This window comes from Sminthopsis crassicaudata, chromosome 3 (assembly GCF_048593235.1).
Source record: "Sminthopsis crassicaudata isolate SCR6 chromosome 3, ASM4859323v1, whole genome shotgun sequence".
NCBI lineage: Eukaryota > Metazoa > Chordata > Mammalia > Dasyuromorphia > Dasyuridae > Sminthopsis > Sminthopsis crassicaudata.
The window spans coordinates 62,947,181-62,966,317 of NC_133619.1; the positions used below are offsets into that span (position 1 = coordinate 62,947,181).

At 55.3% G+C, this 19,137-nt stretch overlaps 4 protein-coding genes across 7 annotated transcripts; 2 read left to right on the forward strand and 2 right to left on the reverse strand.

Moving 5' to 3' along the window:
* The first annotated feature begins 27 nt into the window (after positions 1-27).
* On the forward strand, positions 28-4,073 carry TUBA4A (tubulin alpha 4a). Its single transcript, XM_074298703.1, has 4 exons — positions 28-151; positions 2,226-2,448; positions 2,763-2,911; positions 3,023-4,073. The coding sequence occupies exons 1-4, from the start codon at positions 149-151 to the stop codon at positions 3,992-3,994; spliced, it is 1,347 nt and encodes a 448-aa protein (XP_074154804.1). The 5' UTR covers positions 28-148; the 3' UTR covers positions 3,995-4,073.
* Positions 4,074-5,417: 1,344 nt separating this feature from the next.
* Positions 5,418-8,534, reverse strand: STK16 (serine/threonine kinase 16). The gene is made up of 8 exons (XM_074298704.1): positions 8,413-8,534; positions 7,959-8,125; positions 7,445-7,664; positions 7,093-7,226; positions 6,799-6,919; positions 6,569-6,664; positions 5,989-6,110; positions 5,418-5,862 (listed from the first exon to the last, which is right to left on the reverse strand). The coding sequence occupies exons 2-8, from the start codon at positions 8,042-8,044 to the stop codon at positions 5,724-5,726; spliced, it is 918 nt and encodes a 305-aa protein (XP_074154805.1). The 5' UTR covers positions 8,045-8,125; positions 8,413-8,534; the 3' UTR covers positions 5,418-5,723.
* GLB1L (galactosidase beta 1 like) lies at positions 8,522-14,463 on the forward strand. Of its 2 annotated transcripts, XM_074298694.1 has the most exons (17): positions 8,522-8,628; positions 8,918-9,039; positions 9,131-9,297; positions 9,519-9,669; positions 9,763-9,823; positions 11,262-11,356; positions 11,439-11,613; positions 11,699-11,757; positions 11,865-11,986; positions 12,090-12,130; positions 12,279-12,397; positions 12,579-12,653; positions 12,761-12,850; positions 12,999-13,112; positions 13,335-13,469; positions 13,700-13,915; positions 14,060-14,463. In XM_074298694.1, exons 2-17 carry the CDS (start codon positions 8,983-8,985, stop codon positions 14,258-14,260), a joined length of 1,878 nt encoding a protein of 625 aa, XP_074154795.1. In that variant the 5' UTR covers positions 8,522-8,628; positions 8,918-8,982; the 3' UTR covers positions 14,261-14,463. The 2 variants fall into 2 exon arrangements, with proteins under 2 accessions (XP_074154795.1, XP_074154796.1); XM_074298695.1 differs by lacking the exon at positions 12,761-12,850.
* ANKZF1 (ankyrin repeat and zinc finger peptidyl tRNA hydrolase 1) lies at positions 14,422-19,107 on the reverse strand. Of its 3 annotated transcripts, none has more exons than XM_074298691.1 (13): positions 18,743-19,107; positions 18,355-18,479; positions 18,152-18,254; positions 17,876-18,066; positions 17,636-17,748; positions 17,401-17,548; positions 16,896-17,124; positions 16,573-16,710; positions 15,555-16,026; positions 15,306-15,417; positions 15,041-15,208; positions 14,861-14,940; positions 14,422-14,766 (listed from the first exon to the last, which is right to left on the reverse strand). In XM_074298691.1, exons 1-13 carry the CDS (start codon positions 18,882-18,884, stop codon positions 14,652-14,654), a joined length of 2,136 nt encoding a protein of 711 aa, XP_074154792.1. In that variant the 5' UTR covers positions 18,885-19,107; the 3' UTR covers positions 14,422-14,651. The 3 variants fall into 3 exon arrangements, with proteins under 3 accessions (XP_074154792.1, XP_074154793.1, XP_074154794.1); XM_074298692.1 differs by having other exon boundaries at positions 18,355-18,452; positions 18,743-19,062; XM_074298693.1 differs by lacking the exon at positions 18,355-18,479 and having other exon boundaries at positions 18,743-18,957.
* Between the last annotated feature and the right edge of the window lie 30 nt (positions 19,108-19,137).

A 19,137-nucleotide genomic window follows, 5' to 3' on the forward strand; every position in this document is an offset into this window, starting at 1 on the left:
CCTAAGCGTCCCCTCCTTTGTGGGCGTGTCGGATGCGCCTGGCCCCACCCAAGTCATACAAGAGCAGTGCGGCACTGCAGCTAGCGCAGTTCTCACCGAGATCCGTCACGTAGACTCAACGTGAGACATTCCAGCCCGGACCCCCACCATGGTGAGTGAGGCTCGAACTGGAACCCCATCCCTGCCTCTAGGACCCTCTGTTTATCCCTTTTTTCCGTAGGACACCCCCATAGCCCTAGCCGGGGTCCTCAGCCCCGCGGTCCCAATCCCTCCTGCTGGCACGTAGATTAAGAAAAAAATTGTTTGATCTATGTGTGTGTATGTATATATATGTGATACGTGTGTGTATTTGTGAGGATATAGTGATATTTGTGTGTTGGTGTGAGTTCTGGCTAGGCTAGACAGGCTGGAGCAGAAAGCTTTACGACCTTCAGGAAAACGCAGGAGGGGTTCAGGGCTGTGGGGACTGGGCTTGTATGGAGTATAGACAGGAGAGGGCCCCAATCTCTGCCCCCGTCCCGTTTTCCCCAAGCATAAGCTCTTCCCTTCCCCCTCTCCTGGGTAGTCACGCGGCCTCCGCTGCCCCCCTGCACCTTGGCCTTCCCGCGCGAGGGAAGTCCGGCTCGCTGCCCCCCCATCTGGGACCACTGGTATGGATGGAACACGTGCTTCGCCGGGGAGCAGGCCAGATTATCCCGGGGATCTGCTCGCGCATCCTTCTTCCTTTTAATATGCAGCCCCACGAGCGCTCCTGCGTGACTCAGCACCCCTCATCTGAGCTGGGTAGTTGGGGGGTGGAGGGGGGTGAAGAGATGCTTGGGAGGCGCTCACCGGACGGCGGGAAAGGGTTTCAGACGGTGTAGAGAGTTAACCCCTCCCCCTCCGGGCCGCACGCTCTGATGGGCAGAGACAGCTGGGGATGGGGAATGGAGAGAGTCGGGGTTGAGGCCAGGTTGGTGGGGGTGGGGGGGAAGGGCGAATGGTATTTATAGCCGGAGGTTGGGGGGGGTGCTGTAATCCAATCCCGGCTGGAACCTCTCTGGAAATTATATCGGTGTAGGGTGGGGTGCTATAGTGGCCCTTGCGGAAGGGGAATGCGGAGGGAGGATGGAGGGCACTCGCCTTCGGGCCCCACCACAAGTTCCACTTCCTTTGCTGAATATTTTGTAACCTTCCTTCTGCCATGCTGAGGTGGGGGTTGGGAGGCCCGCCTGGACTCTGATCCTTAATTCTTCTCACCCTGATTCTTCAGCATTTAATCTCGCACTAAAAAGAACCGTCACCTTGAACGACTTCTGCTATAATTCTTATAACCCCCATGCGCTCTACTTCCTTCCTTCTTGGCTCCCTACCTTTTGCTCTGCTTTCCCCGGTTGGTACACAGTGACGAGCTGACGTGTTGCTTCGGGCTTGAGAGTGTGGGGGTGGAGGTGGGAAAAGCAGCTGCAGTCTCTATTTTTTTCTTTTTTTTTTTTGCTCCGGAGAGGATGGGATTTAAATTGGGAAGCAGGGAAAAGTATGGGATACATATTAAACCTGATAGGACACTGTCAGAACCTTAATTCATGAAGGGGAGAAATTCCAGCTGCTCCTAGAATTTGATATTTTTACCATCAAAGTGAAGAATCCATCAGAGGAGATTATGCAGACTTCCAGCGTCTGAGAGCCTTTTGATGAAAAGGCTGTTCTGGTCCTCTGTTACAATGCGGTAGGAAGGGCAGCTAAGTGGTGCAGTGAATAGAGTACCTTAGTTCGAATCCCAGCCTCAGATAGTATCCGTGTGACTCTGGACAAGTCATTTAACCGAGATTGCCTCCCCCAAAGTGGTAGGGATTTGTGCTATTCTCCTACATCTTGTATATAAGAGAATTAGCTCCTGCTCATTTCTTATAGATAAATTAGCCATTCCTAGCCCATTTGAGGGGTTGGGAGGCCTGCCTGGACTTTGATCCTTATTCTTCTCACTTTGATTCTTCAGCATTTTGGGGGAACCTGTGGACATTTTGATGAGTGTTTTCTCATCTCAGGAGATTTCAGAATCGATCTTCTACAATTTTAAAGGGGTACTCTGTTGTTTACATGATGTATTTTTGGAGCCCTTTACCCATCATGAGTCTTGAATCTCCCAAGCACAGACCATCTTAAATGAAGATTTAGAACTAATGATAGGCTGGACAATCTGGAGAGTTTAGGGCTCATTTTGTCACCTCTTCTCTGTTCCTCAGCGTGAATGCATTTCAGTCCATGTGGGGCAGGCAGGTGTCCAGATGGGCAATGCCTGCTGGGAGCTGTACTGCCTGGAACACGGTATCCAGCCTGATGGGCAAATGCCCAGTGACAAGACCGTCGGGGGAGGAGATGACTCCTTCACCACCTTCTTTTGTGAAACTGGAGCTGGCAAGCATGTGCCTCGGGCTGTCTTTGTGGACCTGGAGCCCACAGTGATCGGTAAGAAGATGGACATGGGGGCTGGGGGGGGGGGGGGACTTGGGATGCCTGGGTAAGGGAACAATCTAGGACAAACTCTAGAAAGTAGGTCCTTGGATGGTAACTCCTGCCTTCCTGTTCTTGCCTGAAAGGCTCACCGATCTGTGGAAGGAAGGTGTTCTGATCTCATTCTGAACTTGACAATGAATTCAGTTTGTTGCTACCTCATGACAGGCTAAACCACCTGCAAACCAGAGTGTCTGGTGGAAGGGTGAGGCGCACTGAGCAAACGGCACCTCCCTTTCCCTGACATTGTATGGCACCCTTCCTTCCAGATGAGATCCGAAATGGCCCCTACAAACAACTCTTCCACCCAGAGCAGCTGATCACGGGTAAGGAGGACGCTGCTAACAATTATGCTCGTGGCCACTACACCATTGGCAAGGAGATCATTGACCCTGTGCTGGATCGAATCCGCAAACTGGTGGGTTGTGGGGTTGGGGGAAGGTTGGCTTGGGGAGGAGGTGCAGGGTCTCTGGGCCCTCAGAGCCTGCCCCCCCATCTCCCTTCCTGAAAGGCCTTCTTTGCCTTCCAGTCTGACCAATGCACAGGACTCCAAGGCTTCCTGGTATTCCATAGCTTTGGGGGCGGCACTGGCTCCGGTTTCACCTCCCTGTTGATGGAACGGCTCTCAGTGGACTATGGCAAGAAGTCCAAGCTGGAGTTCTCCATCTACCCAGCGCCCCAGGTTTCCACGGCCGTGGTGGAGCCCTACAACTCCATCCTGACCACGCACACCACCCTCGAGCACTCCGACTGTGCCTTCATGGTGGACAATGAGGCCATCTACGACATCTGCCGCCGAAACCTGGACATCGAACGTCCCACCTACACCAACCTCAACCGCCTCATCAGCCAGATCGTCTCCTCCATCACGGCCTCACTGCGCTTCGACGGCGCTCTGAACGTGGATCTCACGGAGTTCCAGACCAACCTGGTGCCCTACCCTCGGATCCATTTCCCCCTGGCCACCTACGCGCCCGTCATCTCGGCCGAGAAGGCCTACCACGAGCAGCTCTCGGTGTCCGAGATCACCAACGCCTGCTTTGAGCCGGCCAACCAGATGGTGAAGTGCGACCCTCGTCATGGCAAATACATGGCCTGCTGCCTCCTGTACCGTGGCGACGTGGTGCCCAAAGACGTCAATGCTGCCATCGCGGCCATCAAGACCAAGCGGAGTATCCAGTTTGTGGACTGGTGCCCTACTGGCTTCAAGGTCGGCATCAACTACCAGCCGCCCACCGTGGTCCCCGGCGGGGACCTGGCCAAGGTCCAGCGGGCGGTGTGCATGCTGAGCAACACGACCGCCATCGCCGAAGCCTGGGCTCGTCTGGACCACAAGTTTGACCTGATGTACGCCAAGAGGGCGTTCGTGCACTGGTACGTAGGTGAGGGCATGGAGGAGGGAGAGTTCTCTGAGGCTCGGGAGGACATGGCAGCCCTGGAGAAAGATTACGAGGAGGTGGGCATCGACTCCTACGAGGACGAGGATGAGGGGGAAGAGTAGAGCGGCCGCCTGAAGCCATTTTACTGTTTGTTGCAAAATCCTTTCGAAATAAACAGAGTCTCTGTGTTTTGAAACTAAACTTGCCCCCACCCCTTGTGCTCTGGGCTCTCTTGCCACGTTTGTGAGCCGCTGCTGCTGCTGCCCTTCCTCCCTGCTGCCACCTTCCCTCCCTGCTGCCTGGTACCTTTTCCTTTCCTGTGGGCTGAAGGTAAGGACTGATGAGGATGATCCCTGTCCCTGCCCAGGGGGCCTAGCCCTGTTTTCTTGTGTTCAAGGCCCGAGGGCACTGAGGTCAGGCCAAAGAGGACCAGAGTTGGACACGTCTTGGGTGGGGGCTCCTTCCTCCACCGCAGCCAGCTTTGCCCGCTCCTGACAGGACACATTCTCCTCAAAGTGAGACTGCAAGGCCAGTTTTGCTCCTCAGTGTGAATGAGCTCCTGCTGCCTTCACACTGCTGCCTCTGCACTCTCCAGAAGACAGGAGCTTGAGCCAGACCATTAGCTTCCTCCCATAGGGAGGCTCTAGCTGGGGAAGGGAGGGCTGAGTCCTAGGGTGGGGTACCCAGCCTTCCTGGAGGATGGGGGAGGGGCAGGGCACTGGTGCTATCCGTGGTGGGGTGTGTGTGTGTGTGTGTGTGTGTGTGTGTGTGTGTCTCCTTTGTGCCCCTGCCATCCCTGCATGACCAGCTGTTCTCTTCCACTGCTTTGCTGGGGACCTTGAGCCATGGCATTAAAAGTCGGGTCCTCTCCCCTTCTGTCTGTGCTTTCTTTCTAGATCCAGCCTCGCCTCTTGGGGGCCTCCTGCCAGGGCTCCAGGGGAAATTACCACTGTGCTGATAGGTGGCCCAGGGCCCAGCCCTGCGTCAGCATGGGGAGGGGGGGAGGAAGCATGTGTCACAAGGGCAGCGGGCGCCAGCCCTGTCTTCTCTGGTGATTCAGGGACGCGGTGCCCTTCCCTCAGGGAGTCGAGGCAGCAGCCAAGGTTGGGCCCCATTGATTCAGCAGGCCCTGCAGCAAGGGGCACTGCCAAAACAGCCTGCTTATTAATCATTAACTCGATGCATGCTAGGAGCATTCAGAAAAAGCCTGGGCTAAAATGGCTGCCGCCACCAGCACCCTGGGGCTGTCAAGACCTGTTTAGTGGCTTGCTGCTGGCCTGCTGGCTGAGCCGTTTAGGCTCAGCCATCTCCCTAGAGACTCAGGAAGGGAAGGGAAAGGCCGACTGCTTTTTTTTACAAACAGCCTCAAGTTGTCCCAACCCACTTCTGGTAAAGGGTTGGTGTCACAACCTACATCCTAAGAGAGGCAGCTACCTCTTCCCTACCCTCTGAGTTTACTAACCTTTCCCATCTACTACCACCAGAAAGGAGAAATAGACTTTGATACCTTCTCTTCTACCCCCACAAGAAAACAAGAGACAAAGATATGGACATATTTTAGCTTTACTTCTGTATTTACATATTCTGAAAATGCTGTTCCCACTCCCACAGACCAAGAGGTGAGCCCAGCAGTCCAACTCAAGGGCCCGACTGCACAGTATATGACCATTTCTTCACTTCTAAGTCAGCCGGGTCCCTTCTCAAGGTCCCACTCTTGGGCCTTTATGGGTAGGAGCTCAGAAGCACCTAGATATTCTTGAAATTGTGGATGCAAACCTATCGTGAAAGTCCCTTTGAGGAAAAGTAGTTCCCTCTTATAGAAAGTTCTCTGTTCTCACACTGCATGCTCTCTCAGATGTGAGTGGTGTGTTGGCCTGGAGCGGTGGGCTGCAAACTTTCCAACTGATTGAGGAGGAGAGAAGTATGTGGCCGGCACTGGGGGTCCACCGTCATCATGGAGGCCAAGAGCTGCCGTAATTCTGGGGAATGCCTAAGGAGTACAAAGGTGGCAAACTACACACATACATACAAACACACACACTCCCCTAAGGCGTAGGGGCTTTCTCATCATAGAAAGTTCAAAGCTTCTGGAAGGGCCGGGCCTCCCTGCACTCACCTTGGGCTCTGGGGGATGCTGAGCTGGTTCTGTACTGCCAAGGCCACACTGTCCCCTTTCTGGAACACCATGTCATAGGGGCCTTCCCCAAACATCATAGCATACAGCACACAACCTAGGGACTGAGCACACATCTGTGATTTCTAGGAAATGGGACCAGGGGCCCTGTATCCATCAGCAAACATTTGTGAATTGTCTAGTCCATACAGTCTACACCAAGGGCCATGTCACCCCACTGCTCGATGTGGGCAAAGGAAGCTGCTTAAGCCAACGTGGGGAAGGGAGAGGGCAGCAACCCACCATGGCCCCAGGGAGCTCACTCAGTGGCAGAACCTTGTGGGTTCCCCTGCCCTGCTGGCTCTAGAGAATGGATGGGGCTCCAGGCCCACATTCTCCTGTTCAGAGACCCTGGCTATACCACTTCCTGTGCACTACACCACCAGTTTATAGGAAGGAAGTGGAGGAAAAGAATAACATGACAGGTTTCCTGGGGCCCCAAGCTGTAGAAAGGCAGATGTGCCCCATTTTCCCCGTAAGGCGTCGCTCCAAGACAGAAGTGTCCAACTCCTCTTAAGCTCACCCAAACATCAGTCCGTTCATCAATGACACAGTGGCTCTGTACCGAGAAGAGCTCAGGGGCCCGATACGAGATGGTGCAGCGCTGGGCTGCCCAGTCCTGGAAGACAAGATTCCCAGAGGGAGGAGGGCATTAAGGGCCCCTGTTAGACCCTGGGGAGCGCAGCCTGACTTCAGGGCTGATTCCACCCACCTCGTCTCCAGTATCCCCGAGCAAAGTTCCCAGGGTTCTACCTGCAGGGCTAGTGCCTGTCGGGAACCTTCCACTTGGATCTGTGCCTGGTTCATGGAACCCAAGTCCATTAACACCGGCTGCCCATCATCTCCCAGCAAAATGTTCGTCGGTTTCAGGTCCCTGAGGAAAGAGAGTAGGACCCCCTGCTGAGGATTACTGGGGTCACAGGTGCTCCAGCAGTCTGGGCAGGCTTCCGGCTAAGAAGGGCCCTGGCGCCTGTCTCTGGGTAACCAGCATTTCCTCCCTCCTCCCACACCTCCCCGCACAGACATATAGGATACCTCCTCACTGACCTGTGTGCATAACCCTTGGAATGAATGGCCTCCAGGCCCCTGCAAATGCCTACGAGCAGCCGCAGGATTTGCTCCTCAGACAGGAAGCTGCCTTTGTCCTTCAGGCCTTCCACTTCACTCCACAGCGTACCCCTCTGTAAAACACAGGCTGGCTGTGCGGTCCTGTTCCTGAGACGGCTCTCACATTCACCATCCAAGGTGGGCAGGGATTCCCACAACAAAGTCCGCTACTCATTCACTCAGTGACCCTTCAAAGGGGCCCTTGGGCAAAACCTCCCCCCAACACAACTCCCCACCCCACCCGCGCCCACCTCTCCCTTGGGCTGGGAGCTTTCTGGTTGGGGGGGCTCACCTTGAAGAAGGGCAGCAGCAGCCAGGCCTCCTGCTTGGAGCCCCGCTCTGTCAAGCAATAGGCCTCCAGGCGGAGGATGTTGGGGTGCTGGAAGAGCCGGTGCATGTCCGCCTCCCGCTGGGCCTCCTCCTGGTCCTGCTGCTCGTGGCACAGGATTCTTTTCAGGGCATAAAACTGCCCGTCCTGCAGCCCTTCCACCAGGTCCACGTAGCTGAACCCGCTTGGAGCCAAGGAGGACCACAACCATCGTTACACAACGCCCGTGGGGCGCATGCTCCCTAGGGCGGAGACCCCGAACGGGACCCCGGCCCTGCTGCGGCGCAGCTCGCGCTCCGGCTTCTCCCCGACCCTAAATTCCAGGCCTGGATCGATGGAACTTGGAACAGTCCGAGGCCGGGAGGGTTCAAATTCCATCTCCGATACTATCTGCAGAATGTCCTCACTTTCCTCCCGGCCCTGGGATCTCTTCCAGGCCGCCCGGGGGCCCAGGGGGGGAGGGGAGGGAGGCACTTACCCCTCCCCCAGCTTCTGTATGAAGAGGTATCTCTTGTTCTCAATCGTGAGGGTCCCTCGGGAGCAGACACACAGCGTGTGGCCCATGGTGCCTCAGGCATCCTCAGGGTGGGGGCACCGGCTGCCCGGGCAGGGAAGAGCGAACGCCCCGGGGGTCCCGTCCCAAGGCTGCAAAGGGAAGCCAGGACACCGGGGCTGAGGCCGGGATCCGGGGCAGCTCCTCGGGCTCCCACCCACCGCGGGGAGAAGAGGGGCCCACGCCCCAGCGGCGCCCCGGACCCTCGGACCGGGCGGGGAGGGCAGCGGGCGATCGATCGAGGGGGGCGGGGAAGGAGGGAGACGAAGCCCGCGCCCGGCCCACCCCCGGGAGCCTCTTCCCGTCCCCAGCCCCGGGTCTTCGCCCCCTGGACCCTAGCTCCGGGGACTGCCGCCCGGGAGCCCAGGCTGCCACGGACCTGGCCCAGAAGCGCGAGCAGCCACTGCAGCGGCAGCGGCGACAGGAAGCGGCGGTGTGACGTCATCTCCCCGCGACGTGGTAACGGCCCCCGGTATCCTAGCAACCGCGTGGCGCTGGGAGCGACGTGCGCCCGGCACCCGAGAGCCCGAGTCCGGGCGGGAGGCCGGCTAAGGCTTAGCCAGGCGCTCGGGGCGGCGGCGCCTCCATGTCGGAGGTAGGGGGTGGGAAGGGGCAGGACGGGGTTCAGGAGGGGCTCCAGCTGCACCCCTCGCCCCCTCCCTCCCTGAGTGTTTGCAGACCTCCTCCCTTTCTAGAGGCAGCCCCTCGCATCGCCTTCCCCTACCCCCCATTCATCCATCCATCATACGCGGTTTTCGGTTCGCCTAGAGGTGTGGGAAGACCCTTCTGGGTCCAGGAACATCTTCCACAGAGAAAAGAGACGGCAGGGGGAGGGGCGCTCGGAGGGGCGTGACGTCATCCCGCCCGCCCCCGTCTCTCTGCAGGAGCGAGGCCACGTGACGCCGGAGGGGGCGGAGCTTCGGCGAAGCTCGGAACTTCCAGCTACGCCATGGGCCTCGGGCCGCGACTCTGGCTCCTCCTCCTGCTCCACCTGCTGCTGGCGCAGGTGAGGCCCGGCTAGGCGTGCGGGGGGCGCCGGGGAAGCGGGGCGCGCGCGCGCGACCTCCCCCCCACTCCCTGGGGCGCTTGTCTCTTAGGCGGCACGCCGGTCCTTCGTGGTGGATCGGAGACGGGGCGTGTTCCTGCGGGATGGAGTCCCGTTCCGCTACGTGTCAGGCAGCGTGCACTACTCCCGGGTCCCCAGCCAGCTTTGGTCCGACCGGCTCCATAAGATGCGCATGAGCGGCCTCAACGCCGTACAGGTGTAAGAGAGACCCCCTCAGACGGGGGGAGGGGAGAAGCGCTGGGCAGGAGGCGGGAGGGCCGCAGAGAGCCCCCCGGAACCGCAGCTTTGGAAGCTATCCCGCCGAGGCTCGTGAAGCTCTAGGGCCGTGTCACAATGCTGGGAAGGGAGGAAAGGAATGGTGGGGGCTGGGGGCCCTGGGATCCCCTCCCACTCCAGGGTCCTGTCATCCTCTCCCCCAGGTACGTGCCCTGGAACTATCACGAGCCACAGCCCGGGGTTTACAACTTCCAAGGCAACCGGGATCTGGTGGCGTTTCTGCAGGCAGCCTTCAGGGAGGACTTGTTGGTGATTCTGCGGCCGGGCCCCTACATCTGTGCAGAGTGGGAGATGGTGAGTGGGCGGCAGCCCGGCCGGCCCCTCCCACTTGTCCTCGTCTGGCCCTGGTCTCCTTCCTGATTCCGGCTGTCTGTGTTTCCTTCCCAGGGCGGCCTCCCGTCCTGGCTGCTGCGAAAACCCGACATTGCCCTAAGGACGTCGGATTCGGGTGAGTTGGATCTGAAGGCCCGAAGGTGGGCTGGTCATACCTACAGAACCAGGGGGAGATGGGGAAGTTGGTACTTATGGGCTTACCAAGTCATTAGGACATCCAGGAACCTTTGAAATGTCCAGATAAGTAGGTGACATTTCAACCAGGAAGAAAGCCCTTTTGGCATCTAACCCTGACTGGGTTATGACCTAAAAGAAAGCAGCCTTGATCCAGATGGCTTTAGAGAGGCCCTTCCCACCACGTTTCCTGCCACTTTACAAGGGGGTTCGGGACATGTTTCAGGTTCTCTTATCAAGCTGTTCAGCTGGGTGGGAGAATGCCTTAGGAAGTTTCCTTGACCAAGTCAGTCAAGATCATGTTCAAGTACTCCAGAAGCACCGCCCTGAGCTGGCAGCCGATCAGAGTGCTGGGCCTTCAGGAAAATCTCCAGGCCTAGGCCTGGCTAATCACTTGTTTCAGAGGGTTTCATGATTCCCATGGGCGTTGGACTAGGTAATTCCCAAGAGCTCTCCCAACCATAAAATTTTATGATTTAGAACTAAATTAAACATTTCCTGGAAAACTAAAGGAGGCTAGAGTGAAATAATATAGATGGGGCTAGATCTTTTATGAGTTTGTCTCTAAGCAGCTCCTTGTTGTTCATAGGATAGCTACATCTGCCCCTTCAGTTAGTGGCACGAATGGCTCCTCCTTTAAAGTTCCTCTTGGAAGCTCAGAATCTCTGGATTAATAATTACACCCTTGAGTTAGTATTCCTTTATTTTGGCACTTTAGCACCTGCTTGGATAGTATTTTATTCATTTCATCCAATCAAATAAGTATTTAAAGGCTAGCATTAGTAACATAAAGACAAAACATAGGGTCTTTGACTTCCAGATGTAAAAAGATGCAGGTCATTAAGCACATGCTAATTGGAGCAGGTTTTATGATGCTTGGCCAGAGGCCATCAGCCTTCCATTTTCTCTGTCCCATGTGACTTTGTGCAGGATGTACTGGTTGTCTTTGAGAAGAAACGAACTTTTGAGTGACATCTGGAAGAATTGTTGGTGGCCTGCCACCTTTCCCACTTCATACGTGTCTTTGGGTTTTTGTCTATTCTTTTCACTCTTCTACTGTTCCATTTTCTTCCTGTTTTCCCTAGTCAGAACCTTAAGCCTATACTGATAGCAAGGGCATAGCTTGTAGCACTCCAGGTTGCTGAACTTCCAGGCTTCTTGTGTCAGTTTCAGTGAGTGTGTGTTGGGGGGAGGGGGCAGTGCCTGCTTGGTTTTGAGTTCTCAGTGATTCCCACATTCATTGGTAAAAGAGATGGAAGAGATCTTGGTCCAAAATGAAGGATGCTCTGGGACTGTGACCATCTCTGTTCCAGGAAACTGGACTGGCTGATTGGGAAGAAAGGTAGTGATGGAACTCAGGCAGACTTCTTTCCTTCTAGACTTTCTTGCTGCAGTGGACTCTTGGTTCCATGTTTTGCTGCCCATGCTGCAGCCGTGGCTCTACCATAATGGGGGCAATATCATCAGTGTCCAGGTGCAGAGGCAAAGGGATCTGGGAGGGTAGGGGAGGTATGTTTTACTTTCAGTCCAAACTTACTATCCCATCTCTCTGACAGGTGGAAAATGAATATGGCAGCTATTTTGCCTGTGACTTTAACTACATGAGACACCTGGCCGGGTTATTCCGAGCATTGCTGGGGGATGAGATCTTCCTGTTTACCACAGATGGGTCTGAAGGGCTCAGCTGTGGCACCCTACAGGGACTCTATTCCACTGTGGACTTTGGCCCAGGTCATCTGAGGAGAGGGTATGGGTAGGGTCTGGGGAAAGTTTACTCTGACTTGTGACATCCTGTACCCCTTCATTCCTACTGCAGCTGACAACATGACCAAGTTCTTTGCCATGCAGCGGAAATATGAGCCCAATGGGCCCTTGGTGAGGTGGGCGGGGAAGGGGAGTCAGAAGACAATGCCCATGAGGGAGGGCTGTGGTTGGTTCCCTTTTCCTTTCCCTCTCCCTCATCTTTTCATCTGACTCTCCAGGTGAATTCAGAGTACTACACAGGATGGCTCGACTACTGGGGTGGGAATCACTCGTCACAAGATCTGGAGTCCATGACCAGCGTACTACAGAGCATGCTAGAGTTGGGAGCAAATGTGAACATGTCAGTGGGGTGTGGGAGAGGTTTCAGAATGGTAGCTGAGCTTCTGAATACTGATGACTTAGGAAATCACAGCATGTTTCTCCCATGCCCTTCCCTGCCTCAGGTACATGTTCCATGGAGGCACCAACTTTGGCTACTGGAATGGTGAGTCCAGTTCAAGCTGGAAGCAAAAACAGGGAAATGCAGACTATTCTACATTTAAAGGACAAACCTCAAGGGTGGGAAATGAGGCTGATTGCTCCTCCTGTAGCTGCTGGACTAAATTTTTTTTTTTCCTACTCCACCCCCCAAGGGGCTGACTGGAAGAAAATCTACCAACCAGTCACTACCAGTTATGACTATGATGCACCTCTCTCCGAAGCTGGGGACCCTACACCCAAACTACTTGCCATCCAAAAAGTCATCAGCCAGGTGCCTATCAAAATTGTGGGTCCTTGATAAGTCTCCTGAAGAGCTCAGGGGCTCAGAATATGGGATGGTAGGTGGGGGTGGGGGTGGTAAGAGGAGCCTGTGGGGTGAGGGAGGGATGGGTCATTTTAGCTGTGTGTTTCTTATTCCTGATGGTTCCTGACAAAATCAATGTTGGGCTTAGTTCCAGGAACTTCCCTTGGGGCCCTTGCCCCTCCCTAGCCCTAAGATGAAGTTTGGACCTGTGACCCTGAAGCTGGTGAGACCCTCATCCCACTTCATTTGGTTCCACCCATTTTTGAGGACTGTCTCTCTTCTCTAGTTCCCACGTTTCTGTTCTTTCCAGATTTCTTTCTGCTTTTGTAGGATGGTGATCTGCTGAACTTTCTAAATGTCCTGTGTCCTTATGAGCCCATTCACACTCACTTACCCCTAACGTTTGAAGCTATCAAACAGGTGAGGCAACCTCTCCTTCTCCAGCTGTCTACACCCTCCAGGAGCCCTACCTAGTTGTCTAACCCTGCTCCATCTCCCCAGGTCCCTTAAAATACCTCACGCATGCATGCTTCTTCATAGCCTACCTTAACTTCTTCTTTCTCAACAGGATTATGGCTTCGTACTGTACCGGACCTGGCTGCCTCAGAACTTTACAAAACCTACCCAACTCTGGGCACAGAGCGATAGCATCCATGACCGTGCCTATGTGATGCTGGATGGGGCAAGTACTCACTTCCAAGACCCCTCAAAGTCTCTACCTCCTGAATCCTTCTGTTTCCCCACCTTCCTTTCCTCCACTCCCTATTTCTCTGTCTGTTGAGAGGGTGGAGTTTCCAGGATGGAAAGGAGTTAGGAATGCTCTTCTGGCTTCTGTGATGGAATAGAACAGCAGCAACGAGAAGCATATCAGCTTGCCCTCATGGTTCCCCTACCCCATTCACAGGTGTTTCAGGGCACTATGGAACGAGACAAGGAAGAAGTGGCACTATTTCTAACAGGGCAGGCAGGATCCACATTGGATGTGCTGCTGGAGAACATGGGGAGGATCAGCTTTGGGTCCAACTTCAGTGACTTTAAGGTGGGACAAGCTAGGGAACCACTCTGCCCCAACTCCTTGTAGAAAACCACATAAATGACTGAATGGGGAACCAGCCCTGTATCTCACCCCAACAAGATTTTGCAAAGGGAAAGGGAAATGGTTGGAAGTGGAGGTTAGAAAATGGGATGCTTATGTGCTTGAAATGATTAGTATGGGTTTGAACTAAGTTTTGTAAGCAGGGAAACAAATTTCATTTGCCCTTCCCACAGGGCCTGATCCAGCCTTTGGTCTTGGGGAATGTTATCCTCACTAACTGGCAGCTCTTTCCTCTGAATATTGATGTCCTTATGGAGTCAGAGAACAGGACATTTAAGACCCAAAAGTTGGATTTGAAGCCTCCCTCTGGCCCTGCCTTTTACTCTGCAACTTTTCAGCTCCCAGGTCCTGCCTGGGACACATTTCTTTATCTTCCAGGTTGGACCAAGGTATTTAGGGGAAAGTTGGCGGGTGGAGGGGAAGTGTGGTGTGAAGGGAAGGTAATAACCCTGAGGACAGATTCTTTTACTATATCTGGGGAGTCCCAGGGAGCCTCTTTACAAATAGGGCTGACCCTTCCTGTTTCCCACTAGGGCCAGGTCTGGATCAATGGGTTTAATCTGGGCCGTTACTGGACAAAACGGGGCCCACAACAATCACTCTATGTGCCAGGACCCCTGCTCTTGCCCACGGGTGCCTCCAACAGCATCAAGCTTCTAGAGTTGGAGCAGGCACCTCCTAGGACTCAAATCCAGTTTTTGGACAGACCGCTCCTCAATGCCACTATACACTAAATATACTGATACTCTGATACTAACCTCCAGCTGACTGCTCTAGGGGAGGGCCGCCCCATGCCCACCTTCAGGGAAGCCAGGCCCCAAGGAGTGAGTGATTCTGTAGCTTTTCCTGATGTCTGGTTTGGCAGAGAGGCTGGCAATGTACAACTGAAAAAGTGTTTTCTTACCAAATTTTATTGCATTAAATTTCAGAGACACTGTTTTCCTCCTCCTTCCATACATATCTCTGCCCCTATTTCTGCTGTGACCCCCTGTGGCTCTCTGCATTATTCTTTGGTACCACAGCAGAGGTATGAGTGAGGGTGGAATAGGAGTTGGGGAAGCCTGACCCCTTCATTCACTTGGAGATCCCTTCCTCCCCAATAGGCCTGGGGAGGCGGTTGGAAGGTCAGGACTGTGCTCCCCTTCGGTGCTCCTGAAGGCATTGTGTAGAGCAGAAAGAGAAGTCGAGATAGTGAAAGGGGATGAGGCCCTGGAGAGAGGCCCCACAACCCCAACATCGCCTGAAGAAAAGAAAAACAAGGAGCTGACAGATAGCAACCTCTCCCCCTCACCTCCCTCATCTCCCCCCCCCCCCCCCAGCATTGTCCTTTGTACCTCGTGTTGAGGAGGCTGGAAGTCTGAGAGGCGGAAGCCCCAAGCTGGGCGGCCAGTCTGCGCTCCGCAGCCAGAGCTCTCTGGTGACAAGAAGTCGTTACAGTGAGGATAAAACACTTGACAGCCAGGGAAGCAACTTGAGAAAAAATCAAGCTCTCTATTGCTGAGGCAACATCTCACCTTCTCCCGGTCACTGAGCGCAGCGAATCTCTGCTGTTCCTCCTCCTCCTGCTTCTTGTGCTCCTCTTGTTTGCGTCGCTGCTCCTCTCGGAGCCGCCGGGCTGCCTTTTGCTCTCGCCGGCGAGCGGCTCGATGTGCCTCCATCTCTGCCGTCAGAGGCCCTGGGACCTGGGAAATTTCAAGAAGGAAGAAGCTTAGATGTACCCCTGGCCCAAGGGAGAAGCAGTGCAGCACACACAAGCTCAGGCTCCCCCTCCCAGCTCACTTGGGCCTTGCTGTAATCGTGAGCATCTGGATTTTTCTCCATGAACTTGCGGAATTCATTGCGCGTCATTTTGTCGGCCGCAACTGCATATGGGGGTCGGGCACAGGAATCCCTGTGGAGTGGATGAGACAACCAGGTTGGTGTCCATCTTCCCCATTATCACCTGGGGAGACAAAGGCTATGGCCCCAGAGTTGCAGAAGTGGGATCTGCTCCATACATTGTTTTGGAATGCGCTTTCTTTCACAAACCTGACTGTGGGGTCAGCACCATTCTCCAGTAGTAGTTGGACTACCGTGTTTCTGCCGGCTGCAGCTGCTGCATGTAGAAGGGTGGAACCCCCAGAGCCCAATGGGGCACTGAGCAGAGAGAGGACTGTCACGTTGGAGGGGAGAGCATCCAGCTGGGGCTGCAGCTGTCCAATGTCTCCTGCTCGGCACGCTGCCCATAGAGTGTCCCAAAGCTCTTGCTGCCTCGTGGTTCCAGCCTCCTCCTGAGAAGGCTGCACAGGCACTTTGGGTTCCTGGGTAGTCTGTGGAAGGGGCACACTTTCTTGGGGGGAGTGTAAAGCCATCTCTATCCCAGTCCCAAGCTCCTGGCTCCTCTTCTTCCTTTTTCTTCTTCTTCTTCTCTTGGGCAATAATTCAAATTCACGAAGATCCAGAGTTCCCAGGGTCAACTCCACCAGCTCTAGCTCCACAGGGATACTACCTCTTTCAGACCCTGAAGAAAAAAAATGGAAGATCATGTTAGAGGACAGAAAAATTGGCTCATGGGATATGTGAACTTCTTAGATATGTGAGAATACATAAAGATAGACGAGCTATATCAGTGAAAGCCTAGTTTAAAAAAAAAAAAAATCAAACCTGAAAATCACTAGTGATAACTACCATGCTGACTGTGGGAAAAAGTCTTCCAGCTTGCACTAGGAAGATTTACCCAGTGGGGATAGCCAAGGGACTGAACACTAGCAAAGCCCATGGCTCCTTGCTTTGTTTTGTGATCAGTCTTTAGTAAACTGACACATAGGTCTGCTCTGAGAAGTCAGTGATACTGGCTGTGCTCCTCCTTTCCTAGAGGTCAGAGCTGTTCCTGCAGACACTTGTCTCTTCCACAGGAAAGCACACCAAGGAGCTAGTGAGTGAAGGCATACACCCAGGGCTGGGTTCAACAAGCACACAACCACTCACATTCTGGTGCCTTTGTGGCTGAAATACTTGGAAACTTATGTGGCATGAGGCACTTGGTACTTCTTGAGGACAGACTCACCACTTGACCCACAGACCTCCTCTTCCTCCTCCTCCTCACTTGGCCTTTTTTCCTGGCTAGGGGTCTTTTTTCCCTCTCTTTTCACTTTCCAGTCTGTCCGAGGAAAATCCAATCTGGTCATTTCCCTTGGATCTTCTCCTGCATCAAAACAGGAGGCTGTGACCCATAGGCTCCCCAGTAGGCTCAGCTAGGAGAAGGAATACCAGGGTCCTCACCATGAAGATGTGGCAGGGGAACCCTGTAGGAACCAAATGATACCCTTTTCCCAGAATTCAGGTCAGAGAGTAGGAAGAAAAGTCTGAAGATCTGGGCTAAGCTCTCACCATGAATGTGCACCATGGCCAGCACCTGAAGTACACGCTGAAGCTCTCGGAAGGTAGGTCTACGGGTAGCAAGGGGAATATCCCAGAGCCGGGGATCCCCCCGCTGCAGTGGTGCTCCACGGCCCCCGAAGAAGAGAGCCCGGCCAGATCGGGGGGCTCGAAGCAGTATAGTCCCTGCCTCCCCCAGTGGCCCTGCCCAGCCTGGCCCCGCCAGCAGCTCGCGCACCTCCTAGAAAAGACAGCAGCTCAGCTCTACAGGCTACTTTATTCTGTCCGTCTGAACTCCAGCCAGAGAGTGACTCAGTAATCACGGAGTGAGGGAAGGCATAGGAGGGTTAAAAATTAAAGGGACTGAAGCCCTAAAGATTTCCACTCTAAAATTCCTCCTTAAGAAAAATATTACTAATTAAAAAAACAAAGTCCTTTCTATTACACTTAAGTTTCAAGAAACTGAGCTGAGGGAGAAGCAACTTTTGAGAAGAGATTGCAGTCTTCAAGACCCCACCTTATAGAGGGCAGCTTCGTTGTAGCGCCGTAAGCTGGCTCCAGCGGACCTCGTGGTTCCAGAGCGGGCATCCTGCAGCCCCTGGGCTGTTCCCCGCCGTGCCCGCACGGTGTAGCGATGAAAAGTTTTATGTGCCACCACTTCCCTCCTGCAGACAGCAGAGTAGTCCTCCAGGTGAGAGGGCTGAAGCTAGCTGGGGAGTCCCCTCAGTCCAGCCCCAGTTCCTGCTCATTACCCTCTAAAGACAGCACCAGCAAAGTGGCCTGCTGCAGCCATGAGCACCACGCAGCACTGAGGGCCCCTGGCCTGCAGGGCCTTGGCCAGCATCTCTGCCTCCTCTGGGGGCTCCTACAAGGAGAGAGATTGAAATTTTGACTGGAGGCTGAATAACCTGAAAGGCCCTATAGTGTGCCTCTACCCCATCCCCCAGCACATGCTAGCCCTACAGACCCTGGAGGGCCAGGGGGCTACTTGCCTGCCGAGGCCCCAGGAGGCACCGGTAGGCAGAGAGAAACTGGCCCTGGGCGTTACAGAAAAGCACACGGTGGGGATGGAAGGCACGGGGAGCCTCCTGGCCCCGGGGGTTCGGCATGTCCTCCAGCTCCTCCTGGTCTGGGTCTGGGTCCGAGTCTGAGTCTTCTGAGCCGGAGATGCTGGACAGGTCTCCTGGGGAGTGGTTAGAGGGTTGGTGTGGGACCCCCTCAGGAATCCCACCCGTGGTTGTTGGGCTCCGCTCCCCTCTCCTCCTTACCCGAACAGCTCTGCTTTTCAAACTCGTGGGCGGCCAGGGGAGGCCGGCCTCGGAGCCGCTGCTTCAGGTTGAAGCGATGCCAGTCCGACCTGTAGTGCTCTCTCTGGGAACGCAAGGGGAGAGGGGAGAGGAAAAACAGGCTCAGCCCCAAGAACAGAAGCCCCCATTCCACTCCGGTGACCCACCTCGAGACCCGTCCGCACCTGGTCCTGACGGCTCTGCAAGGACTGGCCACATGCCGAGCAAAACATCCGGTCGGACACTTCGGGGTGGCCCTTGGGGGCCACATCCTTCTCAGACTCTGCAGCGGAGGGAGGAACCCTCAGGGCTAAGCCGGGGGTGGGGGTGGGGTGGAGAGTGAGCAAGGAGCCGGAGACCACGTCCTCCCTTCTCCCAGGGACGAGGGACGGCCCGTCCAAAAGGCTCCACCTCTCAATGACCTAAAGGGCGCCGTGAGTACTGACGCCACAGCCACAGCGCAGCAGGAGAAAGCCCCGAGCCCACACACTGTTGCGGGAGGGGGCGGGGCACGAGTGTCCGAGGTCCGGAGAGGAAACCCCCCGCCCTCCAATCCTCCGGGCCCTCAGCTACCTGAACCGGCCGGGGTCGGGGCCAAGGCCGCGTCCTGCGCTCGATCCACTAGGCGGAGGCCCTCCAGGAGCGGGTCGCCGGGCCCGAGGTCAAATACGGACACGGAGGCGGGAGGCGGGGCTCGAGCTGGGTCCGGCGGCATGGCGGCGGCTTCGGCTTCTTCCACCTCCACTTCCACCTCCCGCACACAGGGAGCCACTGAGACCACCAGCCCTCTGACCGTTACCAGGGCGACGGGCGCCGGCGGTGACTGCACAGAGTCCTCGCGGCTTACGGGGAGGTCCTCGGCGGAGGCCCTCCGCACCCACGCCTCTTCAGTCCCACTCAGATCCCAGAAATACCACCTCGGGTCCGTCACTACGGGGCCCCACGAAGGACATACCGCGGCGCCGTCT

Excerpts from the sequence above, each read along its gene's own strand:
- STK16 (XM_074298704.1), bottom strand. The coding sequence starts at position 8,044 with ATGGGCCACACGCTGTGTGTCTGCTCCCGAGGGACCCTCACGATTGAG. Across the intron at positions 7,227-7,444 it reads TGCTGCTGCCCTTCTTCAAG|AGGGGTACGCTGTGGAGTGA; the intron begins GTGAGCCCCCCC and ends TGTGTTTTACAG. Across the intron at positions 5,863-5,988 it reads AGCATCCCCCAGAGCCCAAG|GCATTCCCCAGAATTACGGC; the intron begins GTGAGTGCAGGG and ends TGTACTCCTTAG.
- GLB1L (XM_074298694.1), top strand. The coding sequence starts at position 8,983 with ATGGGCCTCGGGCCGCGACTCTGGCTCCTCCTCCTGCTCCACCTGCTG. Across the intron at positions 11,357-11,438 it reads GCAATATCATCAGTGTCCAG|GTGGAAAATGAATATGGCAG; the intron begins GTGCAGAGGCAA and ends TCTCTCTGACAG. Across the intron at positions 11,987-12,089 it reads TTGGGAGCAAATGTGAACAT|GTACATGTTCCATGGAGGCA; the intron begins GTCAGTGGGGTG and ends TCCCTGCCTCAG.
- ANKZF1 (XM_074298691.1), bottom strand. The coding sequence starts at position 18,884 with ATGCCGCCGGACCCAGCTCGAGCCCCGCCTCCCGCCTCCGTGTCCGTA. Across the intron at positions 18,255-18,354 it reads TGCAGAGCCGTCAGGACCAG|AGAGAGCACTACAGGTCGGA; the intron begins GTGCGGACGGGT and ends TTGCGTTCCCAG. Across the intron at positions 16,711-16,895 it reads GGCCATGGTGCACATTCATG|GAGAAGATCCAAGGGAAATG; the intron begins GTGAGAGCTTAG and ends GTTTTGATGCAG.
- TUBA4A (XM_074298703.1), top strand. Across the intron at positions 2,449-2,762 it reads CCTGGAGCCCACAGTGATCG|ATGAGATCCGAAATGGCCCC; the intron begins GTAAGAAGATGG and ends CCTTCCTTCCAG. Across the intron at positions 2,912-3,022 it reads TGGATCGAATCCGCAAACTG|TCTGACCAATGCACAGGACT; the intron begins GTGGGTTGTGGG and ends TTTGCCTTCCAG.